The sequence below is a fragment of the Takifugu flavidus genome, unplaced genomic scaffold (assembly GCF_003711565.1).
Source record: "Takifugu flavidus isolate HTHZ2018 unplaced genomic scaffold, ASM371156v2 ctg465, whole genome shotgun sequence".
In the NCBI taxonomy this organism is placed as follows: Eukaryota; Metazoa; Chordata; class Actinopteri; order Tetraodontiformes; family Tetraodontidae; genus Takifugu; species Takifugu flavidus.
In genome coordinates, this window is record NW_026622081.1 from 1 (window position 1) to 15,490 (window position 15,490).

A 15,490-nucleotide genomic window follows, 5' to 3' on the forward strand; every position below is an offset into this window, starting at 1 on the left:
ATCGGTGCATCTGGAAAAGAAAAATTGAATCCACCAAATAAAAAGCTGCCCTGATAAAAACATCCCGATTCTCTTCACCATCTATTAAACTGTTTTTGTGAATAATTTACAGTCTCCTGATTTAAAGCATATTTGCAAACCTTTGCACTTATGATGTATATGAAGAGTGGACAAACTACAGAAATCTGATTTGCACCAAGGGGAATTTGTAAAGTCACAGTCTAGAAATTGTGGCTGCTTTATTCCCAGTATATTAGGTCGACAGGGTGATAGACAGCCGCTTTGTAGGAGGTAGAATGGTTGCAAAGGAAGGACAGAGTAGTGGGAGGGCAAAAACAAAGATGGCAATGAAGGTGGGCAGTAAAGATAAATATTCCATCTGAGGATACCTAAACAGCTGCTGTACCTCAGCAGTGATCACTTCACAGCAACACTGTGACGTGATGTCTGATGAAGACGGAGATGGCTACATCTCTCCATTCAACACCTCCTGCAGACTCATGTCTGATGCTTGGAAATCCACTCTCACCAGTGCAGCACTGGCCTGCCTTGCTCCTCTCACTGTGGTGCTCAATTTAGTGGTTGTTGTCTCCATTTCTCATTTCAGGCAAAGACACTCTCTTGAATTATAAGTTGCATTAGTTCCACTATTTGTTTTTAGCAAAAAAGTAGCATAGATGTGAGCTAACTTTTTATATGACTGAAAGTAACATATTACTTGCAGTTTTCTATGTAAATGTGTGATTTGAGTTGGAGATATTAACAATCATCTCTGTCTTTAGGCATTTCCAGACGACAACCAATATCATCCTGCTCTCCATGGCAGTGTCTGACCTTCTGGTGGGCCTCGCCATGATGCCGCTCATGATCGTCACCCTGGATTTCTGTTGGTGCATCAGTTCATTTATATGCTTTCTTTCCGACCTGTTAAGCTTTGTCCTCACCTCTGCCTCTATTGGGAACATGGTGCTGATATCAGTAGATCGTTATGTGGCCATTTGTTACCCTCTGCGTTATTCCTCCATCAAACCAAGTACAGTTAAAATCTGTGTGTCTGTGTGTTGGATCAGTTCTATTATCTACAATCTCATACTTCTAAAAAGATAACCTTTTAAACATTGATTCCAGTTTGCTACAAAAATGCCCCTTTTCATCAAATGACATTTAGCAATTGTAGATGTATTCATCACATTTTATGTCCCTCTAACTGTGATTATAGTTCTCTACACCAGAGTGTTTGTGGTGGCTGTCACACAGGCACGTGCCATGCGGTCTCAGGTTTCAACAACTGGGTCAAAAGCTGTGAGTGCAATGAAATCAGAGTTGAGAGCTGCTGCGAGAACACTGGAATTGTCATTCTCTTTTTCTTCATTTGTTTTTTCCCCTATTTCATTTCTTCTATAATAGGACAAGACACAAGTACTGAAGCTTCAACAGGTCAATTTTTTCTGTTCTATTGTAATTCTACAATAAATCCTATCATCTATGCTTTTTTCTATCCCTGGTTCAGGAAGACAGCTAAACTCCTCCTGAGCTGCAAATTCTCTAAACTGTGAGCAGGAGTATGTAGATGAGAGCATATAGGCTGGCACATGTTCGTAGCTTTTTGTGGTGGTGAAAATGAACAGTTCAAAAGCTCAAAGAGAGAGAATAAATGATTATCATGAATAATTTTATTGATTCATGGCTCTAGTGTTTCTGATTCCATGGTGTTTCACACAGATCTTTGCTGAATATGAATCAAACTGTTTGTAACAAACACATTTCCAAGTGTTTTAAATTTGAGACTGATTGGTTGAATGGAGACAACTTTGGAGCCTGGATGATGTTTATCCATCTAGGCTTTACCACAGGCTACACCCCGGACCTGTCACCCGCTCATCACAGTGTTCCTGGAATACTGTCATTTATATAAATTTCTCATTTCAGGCAAAGACACTCTCTTGAATTATAAGTTGCATTAGTTCAACTAATTTTTTTTTAGCAAAAAAGTAGCATAGATTTGAGCTAACTTTTTATATGACTGAATGACAACATATTACTTGCAGTTTTCTATGTAAATGTGTGATTTGAGTTGGAGATATTAACAATCATCTCTGTCTTTAGGCATTTACAGACGACAACCAATCTCATCCTGCTCTCCATGGCAGTGTCTGACCTTTGGTGGGCCTCGCCGTGATGCCGCTCATGATCGTCACCCTGGATTCCTGTCAGTGCATTAGTTCATTTATATGCTTTCTTTTCGACCTGTTACGCTTTGTCCTCACCTCTGCCTCTATTGGGAACATGGTGCTGATATCAGTAGATCGTTATGTGGCCATTTGTTACCCTCTGCGTTATTCCTCCATCAAACCAAGTACAGTTAAAATCTGTGTGTCTGTGTGCTGGGCCACTTCTATTATCTACAATCTCATACTTCTAAAAGATAACCTTTTAAACATTGATTTTTCCAGTTCCTGCAACAAAAAATGCCCACTTTTCATAAATTACATTTTATATATTGCAGATATAATCATCACATTTTATGGCCCTCTAACTGTGATTATAGTTCTCTACACCAGAGTGTTTGTGGTGGCTGTCACACAGGCACGGGCCATGCGGTCTCAGGTTTCAACAACTGGGTCAAAAGCTGTGAGTGCAATGAAATCAGAGTTGAGAGCTGCGAGAACACTCGGAATTGTCATTCTCTTTTTCTTCATTTGTTTTCCCCCTATTTCATTTCTTCTTTAATAGGACAAGACACAAGTACTGAAGCTTCAACAGGTCAATTTTTTCTGTTCTATTGTAATTCTGCAATAAATCCTATCATCTATGTTTTTATCTATCCCTGGTTTCGGAAGACAGCTAAACTCCTCCTGAGCTGCAAATGCTGTAAACTGTGACCAGGAGTATGTCGATGAGAGCATATAGGCTGGCACATGTTCGTAGCTTTTGTGGTGGTGAACAATGAACAGTTCAAAAGCTCAAAGACAGAAAATCAATGATTATCGTGAATAATTTTTATTGATTCATGGCTCTCGTGTTTCTGATTCCATGGTGTTTCACACAGATCTTTGCTGAATATGAATCAAACTGTTTGTAACAAATACATTTCCAAGTGTTTTAAATTTGAGACTGATTGGTTGAATGGAGACAACTTTGGAGCCTGGAATGATGTTTATCCATCTAGGTTGTACCACAGGCTACACCCCCCTGTCACCCGCGCTCATCACAGTGTTCCTGGAATACTGTCATTTATATAAATTTCAATGCTATATTCAACCACACTGATTCTTTTGTTAATGTCGAATATATGTCAAATAAAGTTGCATTTCTATATTAAAAATAAGATAAAGATGTTGTATGTTTTATTCCACTTTCTGTGCTTACAGGATAAACTTCAATAGATTAGTTTTTCATTTCTTGAATGTGTCTTGAGAATATTCGCTATCAAAACATCAGTTTAAACATGAATGATCTGACAAACTAATGTCTTAAACAACCTTGTTCGTCAGTTTGAAAAGAGTAATTATGATCAGTGAGAAGTGGGCAGAGAAGAACACCTGAGAAATTGTTATAATATATCTTCCATATTTATTCCATGTGGGTTTACTCAGAGGTCAGCTGTTCTCTTTAGCAGCATCCTTTAATGACACTCATGTGTTTGTCCATCAAGAATGTAAATTAATTAAGATGGGAATACATTCAGATGAAATTAAAATTGCACTGAGACATTTTATTGGGCCTTTTTCAGCATAAGCTTTTGAAATATGATTGACATGACTCTCACCTTTGACTAAGATCAGACTAATTCGAGTTTTTTACTGTTAAATTTTTATTTGAAAAAAGTGCACTATTGTTTCATGCAGGAAAGCTAATTTTCAAATTTAAAATTATTGAAAGAGCAGACTGGTCTAGAGTTTGGATTTTTGATAAGGGTTCAGGATGGAACTCTTACACCAAGTGAAACCAGAAACAGGACCCAAAATATAAACACAGGCAATCCTGAAGATGAAACATTTTAATTTTCAAAAGAAGGGTGACAAAAAGGGTAAAGATGCAATAGGTGGAAAATGTACAGGTGAGGGATCTGCATGAATTGGAACACAAGACAAAGGTGAGGCAGGTAAAAACTCACAAAGAAGATGGACTATCAAAAATACAACCTCAAAATATCCTCACGAAAAGGGAGCCAAGCATTAACACTGAGGAGCAATAATCTGATCTGGAGATGAGAAGAGAAACAAGCTGCTTTAAAGGTGCAGATCCAGCCAACCCAGACGGGCTACAGGTCAGTGAGGTGCTGTTTCAGACCTGCCTGCCAGGGATTGGGGAAACAAGGAAAAACAAAATACACTGAATCATTACATTGCCCTCCTCCAACAAGTGCCTCCAGGTGAATAGTTACGCTTGTCCGTGGTCTGTGTGAACGACCCGGCTCAAGTCAGGATCCAGAATAGAGTGAACCCGTGGCACCCATGAGTGCCCCTCAGGACCACATCCCTCCCAGTCCACCAAGTATATGCCGCGGTGGCGAATGTCAACAAGGCGGTGAACAGAGTAGACAGGGTCATGAGACGGGGAGAGGGGGTTCAGAAGGAGGCCACAAGTCACTCGTGACAACTGGCTTATTTTGAGACAAATGGAATGCAGGCTGGATCTTCATGTTGTCTGGAAGTGTGACTGTAGTTGGACCAATTCAACAATTTTAGGGGAAAATGTGTCAATGAATCTAGGAGAGAGTTTCCACGATTCAGTGAGTCGGGGAATGTTCTTGGTTGAAAACCAAATTGACTGACCTGGGCAGTAATTGTGTACTAGGGTTCGACAACGGTTGGAATACTTAGAAGTGCTGGTTTGCGCACGTTCATGGGCCTCCTTGGGCTCCCTCCACACCACCTTACAGTGCTGGATGTATTATCTGCACTGAATTTATGGCTAAATTTGCTTCCTGTGTAGGTAGCAGCAGAGGCTGTTACCCAAGGAAGACCTCAAAGGAGAGAGACCAGTAGCTGCCCAGGTAAGCATGTTGTGAGCATCCTCCACCCATTGAAGGTGGACACGCCAGGTCATGGTCATTCAACACCTGGTTGGCTTGCTCACACTGCCCGTTGGATTGGAGATAGAAAGCAGAGGTGAGGTTTACCAAGGTGCTGAGAGCCTTGCTTATTGCACTCTATACCCAAGGGGTCTCTGAGAAATTTAGAAGGATCCTCCAAAAACATGACATACCGGTTCAGTATAAACCAAGCAACACACTCAGACAGAGGCTGGTACACCCGAAAGACAAGACACCAAGACATAAACAATGTACTGTTCTTTATGCTGTACAATGCAAGGAGGAATGCAAAGAACTGTACACTGATTAAACCAAACAAACTCTCCACAGAAAAATGGCACAACACAGATGTGTCACCTCTCCAGGTCAGGTCACTTACACTTAAAGGAGAGCGGGCACGCCTTTGAGGACAGCCAAATATGGCTACTGGCCAGAGAAGACCGCTGGTTTGAGAGGGGTGTCAAGGAAGCCATCTATGTCAAATTGGAAAAAACATCATTAAACAGATGTGGTGGGCTAAGGCACTTCCTATCACCTCCACTCCTTCCAACAACAAACCAAACATTCACACCATTTCAGGAGACCTGGTGACTCACCACCATGTGAGCCAGCAGACAAAGGGGAGACACCTCAACTGAAACTAGGTGAAAGACCCTACCAACTATCTGTGTGTATTTTGTAGATAATGTTAATATATAATATAAACAGAATTTGTAAATTGCACCAAAGTAGGGACAAGATCGGTGCATCTGGAAAAGAAAAATTGAATCCACCAAATAAGAAGCTGTCCAGAGGTTTATAAAGACATCCCGATTCTCTTTTTCTTCACCATCTATTAAACTGTTGTTGTGAATAATTTACAGTCTCCTGATTTAAAGCATATTTGCAAACCTTTGCACTTATGATGTATATGAAGGCTGGACAAACTACAGAAATCTGATTAGCACCAAGGGGAATTTGTAAAATCACAGTCTAGAAATTGTGGCTGCTTTATTCCCAGTATATTAGGTCGACAGGGTGATAGACAGCCGCTTTGTAGGAGGTAGAATGGTTGCAAAGGAAGGACAGAGTAGTGGGAGGGCAAAAACAAAGATGGCAATGAAGGTGGCAGTAAAGATAAATATTCCATCTGAGGATACCTAAACAGCTGCTGTACCTCAGCAGTGATCACTTCACAGCAACACTGTGACACCAGTGATGTCACTGGAAGATGGAGATGGCTACATCTCTCCATTCAACACCTCCTGCAGACTCATGTCTGATGCTTGGAAATCCACTCTCATCAGTGCAGCACTGGTCTGCCTTGCTCCTCTCACTGTGGTGCTCAATTTAGTGGTTGTTGTCTCCATTTCTCATTTCAGGCAAAGACACTCTCTTGAATTATAAGTTGCATTAGTTCAGCTATTTTTTTTTAGCAAAAAGTAGCATAGATGTGAGCTAACCTTTTATATGACTGACAGTAACATATTACTTGCAGTTTTCTCTGTAGATGTGTGATTTGAGTTGGAGATATTAACAATCATCTCTGTCTTTAGGCATTTCCAGACGACAACCAATATCATCCTGCTCTCCATGGCAGTGTCTGACCTTCTGGTGGGCCTCGCCGTGATGCCGCTCATGATCGTGACCCTGGATTTCTGTTGGTGCATCAGTTCATTTATATGCTTTCTTTTCGACCTGTTAAGCTTTGTCCTCACCTCTGCCTCTGTTGGGAACATGGTGCTGATATCAGTAGATCGTTATGTGGCCATTTGTTACCCTCTGCGTTATTCCTCCATCAAACCAAGTACAGTTAAAATCTGTGTGTCTGTGTGTTGGATCAGTTCTATTATCTACAATCTCATACTTCTAAAAGATAACCTTTTAAACATTGATTCCAGTTCTTGCTACAAGAAATGCCCCCTTTTATTAAATGACATTTTGGCAATTGTAGATGTATTCATCACATTTTATGTCCCTCTAACTGTAATAATTGTTCTCTACGCCAGAGTGTTTGTGGTGGCTGTCACACAGGCACGTGCCATGCGGTCTCAGGTTTCAACAACTGGGTCAAAAGCTGTGAATGCAATGAAATCAGAGATGAGAGCTGCTAGAACACTCGGAATTGTCATTCTCTTTTTCTTAATGTGTTTTTTCCCTCATTATATTTCATCTTTAATTGGACAAGGCATGAATATTGAAGTTTCAACAGGTCAACTTTTGCTGTTCTATTGTAATTCTACAATAAATCCTATCATCTATGCTTTTTTCTATCCCTGGTTCAGAAAGACGGTTAAACTCCTCCTGAACTGCAAATTCTGTAAACTGTGAGCAGGAGTATGTAGATGAGAGCATATAGGCTGGCACATGTTTGTAACTTCTGTGGTGGTGTAAAATGAACAGTTCAAAAGCTCAAAGAGAGAGAATAAATGATTATCATGAATAATTATTATTAATTCATGGCTCTCGTGTTTCTGATTCCATGGTGTTTCACACAGATCTTTGCTGAATATGAATCAAACTGTTTGTAACAAACACATTTCCAAGTGTTTTAAAATTGAGACTGATTGATTGAATGGAGACAACTTTGGAGCCTGGAATGATGTTTATCCATCTAGGTTGTACTACAGGCTACACCCCGGACCTGTCACCCGCTCATCACAGTGTTCCTGGAATACTGTAATTTATATAAATTTCAATGCTATATTCAACCACGCTGATTCTTTTGTTAATGTCGAATATATGTCAAATAAAGTTGCATTTCTATATTAAAAATAAGATAAAGATGTTGTATGTTTTAGCTTTATTCCACTTTCTGTACTTACAGTATAAACTTCAATAGACTGTTTTTAAATTTCTTGAATGTGTCTTGACATTAATCACTGTCAAAATATCAGTTAAAACATGAATGATCTGACAAACTAACGTCTTAAACAACCTCGTTCGTCAGTTTGAAAAGAGTAATTGTGATCAGGGATAAGTGGGCAGAGACGAACACCTGAGAAATAGTTATGAATATAGATTCCATTCTTATTCCATGTGGGTTTACTCAGAGGTCCACTGTTCTCTTTAACAACATACTTTGATGACACTCATGTCCTTGTCCATGTAAAATGTAATTTTGTCATGCACACAGTTGTGATTGCAGCACTTTAATAAGATGGGAATACATGCAGATGAAATTAAAATTGTACTGAGACATTTTATTGGGCCTTTTTCAGCAGAAGTTTTTGAAATATGATTGACATGACTCTCATCCTTGACTAAGATTGGACCAATTACATTTTTTTATTGTTAAAATATTTACTTTAAAAATGAGTCAACTATTGTCTTATGCAGTAAAGTTAGTTTTCAGATTTAAATTTATTGAAAAAGAGGACAGAGCTACAGTTTGTATAATTGATAAGACTTTAATATAGAAGTCACTATCTGTGTGTCTCATGTAGGTAAATGGTCTACAGTATAAGCAGATTTTGTAAATTGCACCAAAGATGGGACAAAATTGGTGCATATGCAAAAGAATCCACCACCATGAATCCACCAAATAAAAGGCTGTTCAGAGGTTGATAATGCTAAGGTGCTGACGAGCAGACACAGACTGAACCCCAACATGCAGACATGGGAGATGAAAGTGGACTCTTTAAATTCTTTACTAATGAAAGGAGGCTTTACAAAATGAGATGCAGACTCCTGCACCAAATGAGGATCACCAACAACAGGGTTGGCAGACGACAAATCTTGAACAGAGATGAACTGGGACAGGTGACGCAGTCAGAATACGAGAGTTTCTCGACGAACTGGAGCCGAGCACAAAGAAGGGACCAGCCTCCAAGGTAGTTTTCTCTGTCAACTGGACTGGGTTTCTTCTCTTGAAGACGTTTCGCCTTCTATCCAGAAGGCTTCTTCAGTTCTGAGTCCAAACGAAGGGTATCTTTCCCAAAATGTGATGCAAGCTGTCTGTGTAGATTCTCAATCATCCAGGTCATTGTATCCAAGGTAGTTTTCTCTGTCAACTGGACTGGGTTTCTTCTCTTGAAGACGTTTCGCCTTCTATCCAGAAGGCTTCTTCAGTTCTGACTGAAGGCTGACTCCTGGCTTGTGAAATTTAGGACTGATCTAAAGCCCACATGGGGGTTCTGCTTTCCACAGGTGCTGGATCTTTGATCTTTGTTTATTTAAAAGGGGACAGTGCAATTTCATAAACACATAATTTTACATGGTCATATAAAGGCAGAATTAGCCAGAAGGCAACTTTTCATCTCCATTCCCCTGGCCATGATGTTAAAAGCAATAAAATACATATACAAGAGAAAAACATGGTAAGACACCTCACATGGCACCAATACAAGAAACGCCATACTGACAACAAACTGCCAAAGGGACCACAGAAACCCACAGAACACAATTCATGATACACATTCAAACACTCACTATGCAATTAAGAAATCATTTCATATCGCTTAATCACAATATCAAAATATTCCAACAGGCCTTTCTATCAGTGTTCCCTGATATATTAGTTGATACGCCACATTTAGATTATTTTTGGTGAAGGCCTTGTTTGTTGTGAGCAAACCTAACCTCTCTCGAGTACTAACCCCTAACCTCCTCGAGTACTGAGTTCCACTCACTACCACTCCTCACTGACCAAACCGACCTACTGAAAGTGCTCCTGCCCAGTGGAATGAAACAGTCACCTCTGACACAGCCTCGAGTGACATGCTCAGAGCTGTTTCTTTGGCAGATGAACTCTGTCAGAAGATCTGGAGCCAAATGATGCGGTACTTTATAGATCAAATTTAAATATGCAAAGATGCAAATTCTGTCCCAGTTCAAAAGACTGTTTTTTTTTTTTTTAAATTGCACAGTGATGACAGTGCCTATGTTTCTCCTCTATAACCTTAATTGCTTGTTTTAAGCATATTTGCAAACCTTTGCACTTATGATGTATATGAAGGCTGGACAAACTACAGAAATCTGATTAGCACCAAGGAATTTGTAAAATCACAGTCTAGAAATTGTGGCTGCTTTATTCCCAAAATATCAGTTAAAACATGAATGATCTGACAAACTAACGTCTTAAACAACCTCGTTCGTCAGTTTCAAAAGAGTAATTATGATCAGTGAGAAGTGGGCAGAGAAGAACACCTGAGAAATAGTTATGAATATAGATTCCATTCTTATTCCATGTGGGTTTACTCAGAGGTCTGCTGTTCTCTTTAACAACAAACTTTGATGACACTCATGTCCTTGTCCATGTAAAATGTAATTTTGTCATGCACATAAATGTTTTTTTGTCATATACACAGTTGTGATTGCAGCACTTTAATAAGATGGGAATACATTCAGATGAAATTAAAATTGCACTGAGACATTTTATTGGGCCTTTTTCAGCATAAGCTTTTGAAATATGATTGACATGACTCTCACCTTTGACTAAGATGAGACTAATTCGAGTTTTTTACTGTTAAATTTTTATTTGAAAAAAGTGCACTATTGTTTCATGCAGGAAAGCTAATTTTCAAATTTACAATTATTTAAAGAGCAGACGGTTCTAGAGTTTGGATTTTTGATAAGGGTTCAGGATGGAACTCTTACACCAAGTGAAACCAGAAACAGGACCCAAAATATAAACACAGGCAATCCTGAAGATGAAAATGTTAATTTTCAAAAGAAGGGTGACAAAAGGGTAAAGATGCAATAGGTGGAAAATGTACAGGTGAGGGATCTGCATGAATTGGAACACAAGACAAAGGTGAGGCAGGTAAAACTCACAAAGAAGATGGACTATCAAAAATACAACCTCAAAATATTCTCACGAAAAGGGAGCCAAGCATTAACACTGAGGAGCAATAATCTGATCTGGAGATGAGAAGAAAACAAGCTGCTTTAAAGGTGCAGATCCAGCCAACCCAGATGGGCTACAGGTCAGTGAGGTGCTGTATCAGACCTGCCTGCCAGGGATTGGGGAAACAAGGAAAAACAAAATAAACTGAATCATTACATTGCCCTCCTCCAACAAGTGCCTCCAGGTGAATAGTTACGCTTGTCCGTGGTCTGTGTGAACGACCCGGCTCAAGTCAGGATCCAGAATAGAGTGAACCCGTGAATGCAGGCTGGATCTTCATGTTGTCTGGAAGTGTGACTGTAGTTGGACCAATTCAACAATTTTATGGGAAAATGTGTCAATGAATCTAGGAGAGAGTTTCCACGATTCAGTGAGTCGGGGAATGTTCTTGGTTGAAAACCAAATTGACTGACCTGGGCAGTAATTGTGTACTAGGGTTCGACAACGGTTGGAATACTTAGAAGTGCTGGTTTGCGCACGTTCATGGGCCTCCTTGGGCTCCCTCCACACCACCTTACAGTGCTGGATGTATTATCTGCACTGAATTATGGCTAAATTTGCTTCCTGTGTAGGTAGCAGCAGAGGCTGTTACCCAAGGAAGACCTCAAAGGAGAGAGACCAGTAGCTGCCCAGGTAAGCATGTTGTGAGCATCCTCCACCCATTGAAGGTGGACACGCCAGGTCATGGTCATTCAACACCTGGTTGGCTTGCTCACACTGCCCGTTGGATTGGAGATAGAAAGCAGAGGTGAGGTTTACCAAGGTGCTGAGAGCCTTGCTTATTGCACTCTATACCCAAGGGGTCTCTGAGAAATTTAGGAGGATCCTCCAAAAACATGACATACCGGTTCAGTATAAACCAAGCAACACACTCAGACAGAGGCTGGTACACCCGAAAGACAAGACACCAAGACATAAACAATGTACTGTTCTTTATGCTGTACAATGCAAGGAGGAATGCAAAGAACTGTACACTGATTAAAACCAAACAAACTCTCCACAGAAAAATGGCACAACACAGAGATGTGTCACCTCTCCAGGTCAGGTCACTTACACTTAAAGGAGAGCGGGCACGCCTTTGAGGACAGCCAAATATGGCTACTGGCCAGAGAAGACCGCTGGTTTGAGAGGGGTGTCAAGGAAGCCATCTATGTCAAATTGGAAAAAAACATCATTAAACAGATGTGGTGGGCTAAGGCACTTCCTATCACCTCCACTCCTTCCAACAACAAACCAAACATTCACACCATTTCAGGAGACCTGGTGACTCACCACCACCATGTGAGCCAGCAGACAAAGGGGAGACACCTCAACTGAAACTAGGTGAAAGACCCTACCAAATCTGTGTGTATTTTGTAGATAATGTTAATATATAATATAAACAGAATTTGTAAATTGCACCCAAAGTAGGGACAGATCGGTGCATCTGGAAAAGAAAAACTGAATCCACCAAATAAGAAGCTGTCCAGAGGTTTATAAAGACATCCCGATTCTCTTTTTCTTCACCATCTATTAAACTGTTGTTGTGAATAATTTACAGTCTCCTGATTTAAAGCATATTTGCAAACCTTTGCACTTATGATGTATATGAAGGCTGGACAAACTACAGAAATCTGATTAGCACCAAGGGGAATTTGTAAAATCACAGTCTAGAAATTGTGGCTGCTTTATTCCCAGTATATTAGGTCGACAGGGTGATAGACAGCCGCTTTGTAGGAGGTAGAATGGTTGCAAAGGAAGGACAGAGTAGTGGGAGGGCAAAAACAAGATGGCAATGAAGGTGGCAGTAAAGATAAATATTCCATCTGAGGATACCTAAACAGCTGCTGTACCTCAGCAGTGATCACTTCACAGCAACACTGTGACACCAGTGATGTCACTGGAAGATGGAGATGGCTACATCTCTCCATTCAACACCTCCTGCAGACTCATGTCTGATGCTTGGAAATCCACTCTCATCAGTGCAGCACTGGTCTGCCTTGCTCCTCTCACTGTGGTGCTCAATTTAGTGGTTGTTGTCTCCATTTCTCATTTCAGGCAAAGACACTCTCTTGAATTATAAGTTGCATTAGTTCAGCTATTTTTTTTTTACCAAAAAAGTAGCATAGATGTGAGCTAACCTTTTATATGACTGACAGTAACATATTACTTGTAGTTTTCTCTGTAGATGTGTGATTTGAGTTGGAGATATTAACAATCATCTCTCTGTCTTTAGGCATTTCCAGACGACAACCAATATCATCCTGCTCTCCATGGCAGTGTCTGACCTTCTGGTGGGCCTCGCCGTGATGCCGCTCATGATCGTCACCCTGGATTTCTGTTGGTGCATCAGTTCATTTATATGCTTTCTTTTCGACCTGTTAAGCTTTGTCCTCACCTCTGCCTCTGTTGGGAACATGGTGCTGATATCAGTAGATCGTTATGTGGCCATTTGTTACCCTCTGCGTTATTCCTCCATCAAACCAAGTACAGTTAAAATCTGTGTGTCTGTGTGTTGGATCAGTTCTATTATCTACAATCTCATACTTCTAAAAGATAACCTTTTAAACATTGATTCCAGTTCTTGCTACAAGAAATGCCCCTTTTCATTAAATGACATTTTAGCAATTGTAGATGTATTCATCACATTTTATGTCCCTCTAACTGTAATAATTGTTCTCTACACCAGAGTGTTTGTGGTGGCTGTCACACAGGCACGGGCCATGCGGTCTCAGGTTTCAACAACCGGGTCAAAAACTGTGAGTGCAATGAAATCAGAGTTGAGAGCTGCGAGAACACTCGGAATTGTCATTCTCTTTTTCTTCATTTGTTTTTTCCCCTATTTCATTTCTTCTATAATAGGACAAGACACAAGTAATGAAGCTTCAACAGGTCAACTTTTGCTGTTCTTTAGTAATTCTACAATAAATCCTATCATCTATGCTTTTTTCTATCCCTGGTTTAGAAAGACAGTTAAACTCCTCCTGAGCTGCAAATTCTGTAAACTGTGAGCAGGAGTACGTAGATGAGAGCATATAGGCTGGCACATGTTTGTAACTTTGTGGTGGTGTAAAATGAACAGTTCAAAAGCTCAAAGAGAGAGAATAAATAATTATTATTAAATCATGGCTCTAGTGTTTCTGATTCCATGGTGTTTGACACAGATCTTTGCTGAATATGAATCAAACTGTTTGCAACAAATACATTTCCAAGTGTTTTAAAATTGAGACTGATTGGTTGAATGACGGCAACATTGGAGCCTGGAGTGTTGTTTATCCATTTAGGCTGTACTACAGGCTACACCCCGGATCTGTCACCTGCACATCACAGTGTTCCTGGAATACTGTCATTTGTGTAAATTTCAATGGAATATTCAACCACACTGATTCTTTTGTTAATGTTGAATATATGTCAAATACGTTTGCATTTATACATTAAAAAAAGATAAAGATGTTGTATATTTTAGCTTTATTCCACTTTCTGTGCTTACAGTATAAACTTCAATAGATTAGTTTTTAATTTCTTGAATGTGTCTTGAGAATAATCGCTGTCAAAAATCAGTTTAAACATGAATGATTTGACAAACTAACAACTCGTTCGTCAGTTTGAAAAGAGTAATTATGATCAGTGAGAAGTGGGCAGAGAAGAACACCTGAGAAATAGTTATGAATATATATTCCATTCTTATTCCATGTCGGTTTACTCAGAGGTCAGCTGTTCTTTTTAACAGCATACTTTGATGACACTCATGTCCTTGTCCATCAAGATGACATGTATACATTACATGTCATGCACATAAATGTTTTTTTGTCATACATGCAGTTGTGATTGCAGAACTTTAATTAGATTGGAATACATTCAGTTAAAATAAAATTTGTCAATACATACTGAGACATTTAATTGGGTCTTTTCCAGCATAATTTTTGACTCATGACTTTCACCCTTCACTAAAATCAGACCCATTAAATTTTTTATTGTTAAATTAGTTACTTAAAAAGCAATCCACTATTTTCTTATGCAGTGACGTAGTGTTCAGATTTAGATTTTTTTCAAGAGTGAACAGGTCTGCAGTTTGGATTTTTGATAAGGGCTCAGTATGGAAGTCTTGCACCAAGTGAAACCAGAAACAGGACCCAAAATGCAAACACAGGCAATCCTGACCATGAAAAAATGTAATTTTCAAAATAAGGCTGACAAAAAGGGTAAAGATGCAATAGGTGGAAAATGTACAGGCGAGTGGGGCTGATTAGAGCAGCATAAATTGGAACACAAGACAAAGGTGAGGCAGGTAAAACTCACAAAGAAGATGGACTATCAAAAATACAACCTCAAAATATCCTCACGAAAAGGGAGCCAAGCATTAACACTGAGGAGCAATAATGATCTGGAGATGAGAAGAGAAACAAGCTGCTCTTTATAGGCGCAGATCCAGTCAACCCAGACGAGCTACAGGTCAGTGAGGTACTGTTTCAGACCTGCCTGCCAGGGAATGGGAAAACAAGAAAAAACAAAATACACTGAATCATTACATTGCCCTCCTCCAACAAGTGCCTCCAGGCGAATACTTACGCTTGTCCGTGGTCTGTGTGAACGACCCGGCTCAAGTCAGGATCCAGAATAAAGTGCACCCGTGGCACCCATGAGTG

At 39.9% G+C, this 15,490-nt stretch overlaps 3 protein-coding genes and 1 pseudogene across 3 annotated transcripts; all 4 read left to right on the forward strand.

The window, feature by feature from the left end:
- The first annotated feature begins 443 nt into the window (after window positions 1–443).
- Window positions 444–1,556, forward strand: LOC130520640 (trace amine-associated receptor 1-like). The gene is made up of 3 exons (XM_057024345.1): window positions 444–607; window positions 783–1,033; window positions 1,408–1,556. Exons 1-3 carry the CDS (start codon window positions 444–446, stop codon window positions 1,554–1,556), a joined length of 564 nt encoding a protein of 187 aa, XP_056880325.1.
- A 179-nt stretch (window positions 1,557–1,735) lies between these two features.
- LOC130520641 (trace amine-associated receptor 13c-like) lies at window positions 1,736–3,288 on the forward strand (annotated as a pseudogene).
- A 2,947-nt stretch (window positions 3,289–6,235) lies between these two features.
- On the forward strand, window positions 6,236–7,807 carry LOC130520642 (trace amine-associated receptor 13c-like). The gene is made up of 2 exons (XM_057024346.1): window positions 6,236–6,399; window positions 6,574–7,807. The coding sequence occupies exons 1-2, from the start codon at window positions 6,236–6,238 to the stop codon at window positions 7,346–7,348; spliced, it is 939 nt and encodes a 312-aa protein (XP_056880326.1). The 3' UTR covers window positions 7,349–7,807.
- A 4,931-nt stretch (window positions 7,808–12,738) lies between these two features.
- Window positions 12,739–13,885, forward strand: LOC130520643 (trace amine-associated receptor 13c-like). Its single transcript, XM_057024347.1, has 2 exons — window positions 12,739–12,902; window positions 13,081–13,885. Exons 1-2 carry the CDS (start codon window positions 12,739–12,741, stop codon window positions 13,853–13,855), a joined length of 939 nt encoding a protein of 312 aa, XP_056880327.1. The 3' UTR covers window positions 13,856–13,885.
- Window positions 13,886–15,490: the final 1,605 nt, after the last annotated feature.

Coding starts and splice junctions, on each gene's coding strand:
- LOC130520642 (XM_057024346.1), top strand. CDS start 6,236: ATGTCACTGGAAGATGGAGATGGCTACATCTCTCCATTCAACACCTCC. Junction 6,400..6,573: donor GTCTCCATTTCTCATTTCAG/GCAAAGACACTC, acceptor CTCTGTCTTTAG/GCATTTCCAGACGACAACCA.
- LOC130520640 (XM_057024345.1), top strand. CDS start 444: ATGTCTGATGAAGACGGAGATGGCTACATCTCTCCATTCAACACCTCC. Junction 608..782: donor GTCTCCATTTCTCATTTCAG/GCAAAGACACTC, acceptor CTCTGTCTTTAG/GCATTTCCAGACGACAACCA. Junction 1,034..1,407: donor TTATTCCTCCATCAAACCAA/GTACAGTTAAAA, acceptor CTTCTATAATAG/GACAAGACACAAGTACTGAA.
- LOC130520643 (XM_057024347.1), top strand. CDS start 12,739: ATGTCACTGGAAGATGGAGATGGCTACATCTCTCCATTCAACACCTCC. Junction 12,903..13,080: donor GTCTCCATTTCTCATTTCAG/GCAAAGACACTC, acceptor CTCTGTCTTTAG/GCATTTCCAGACGACAACCA.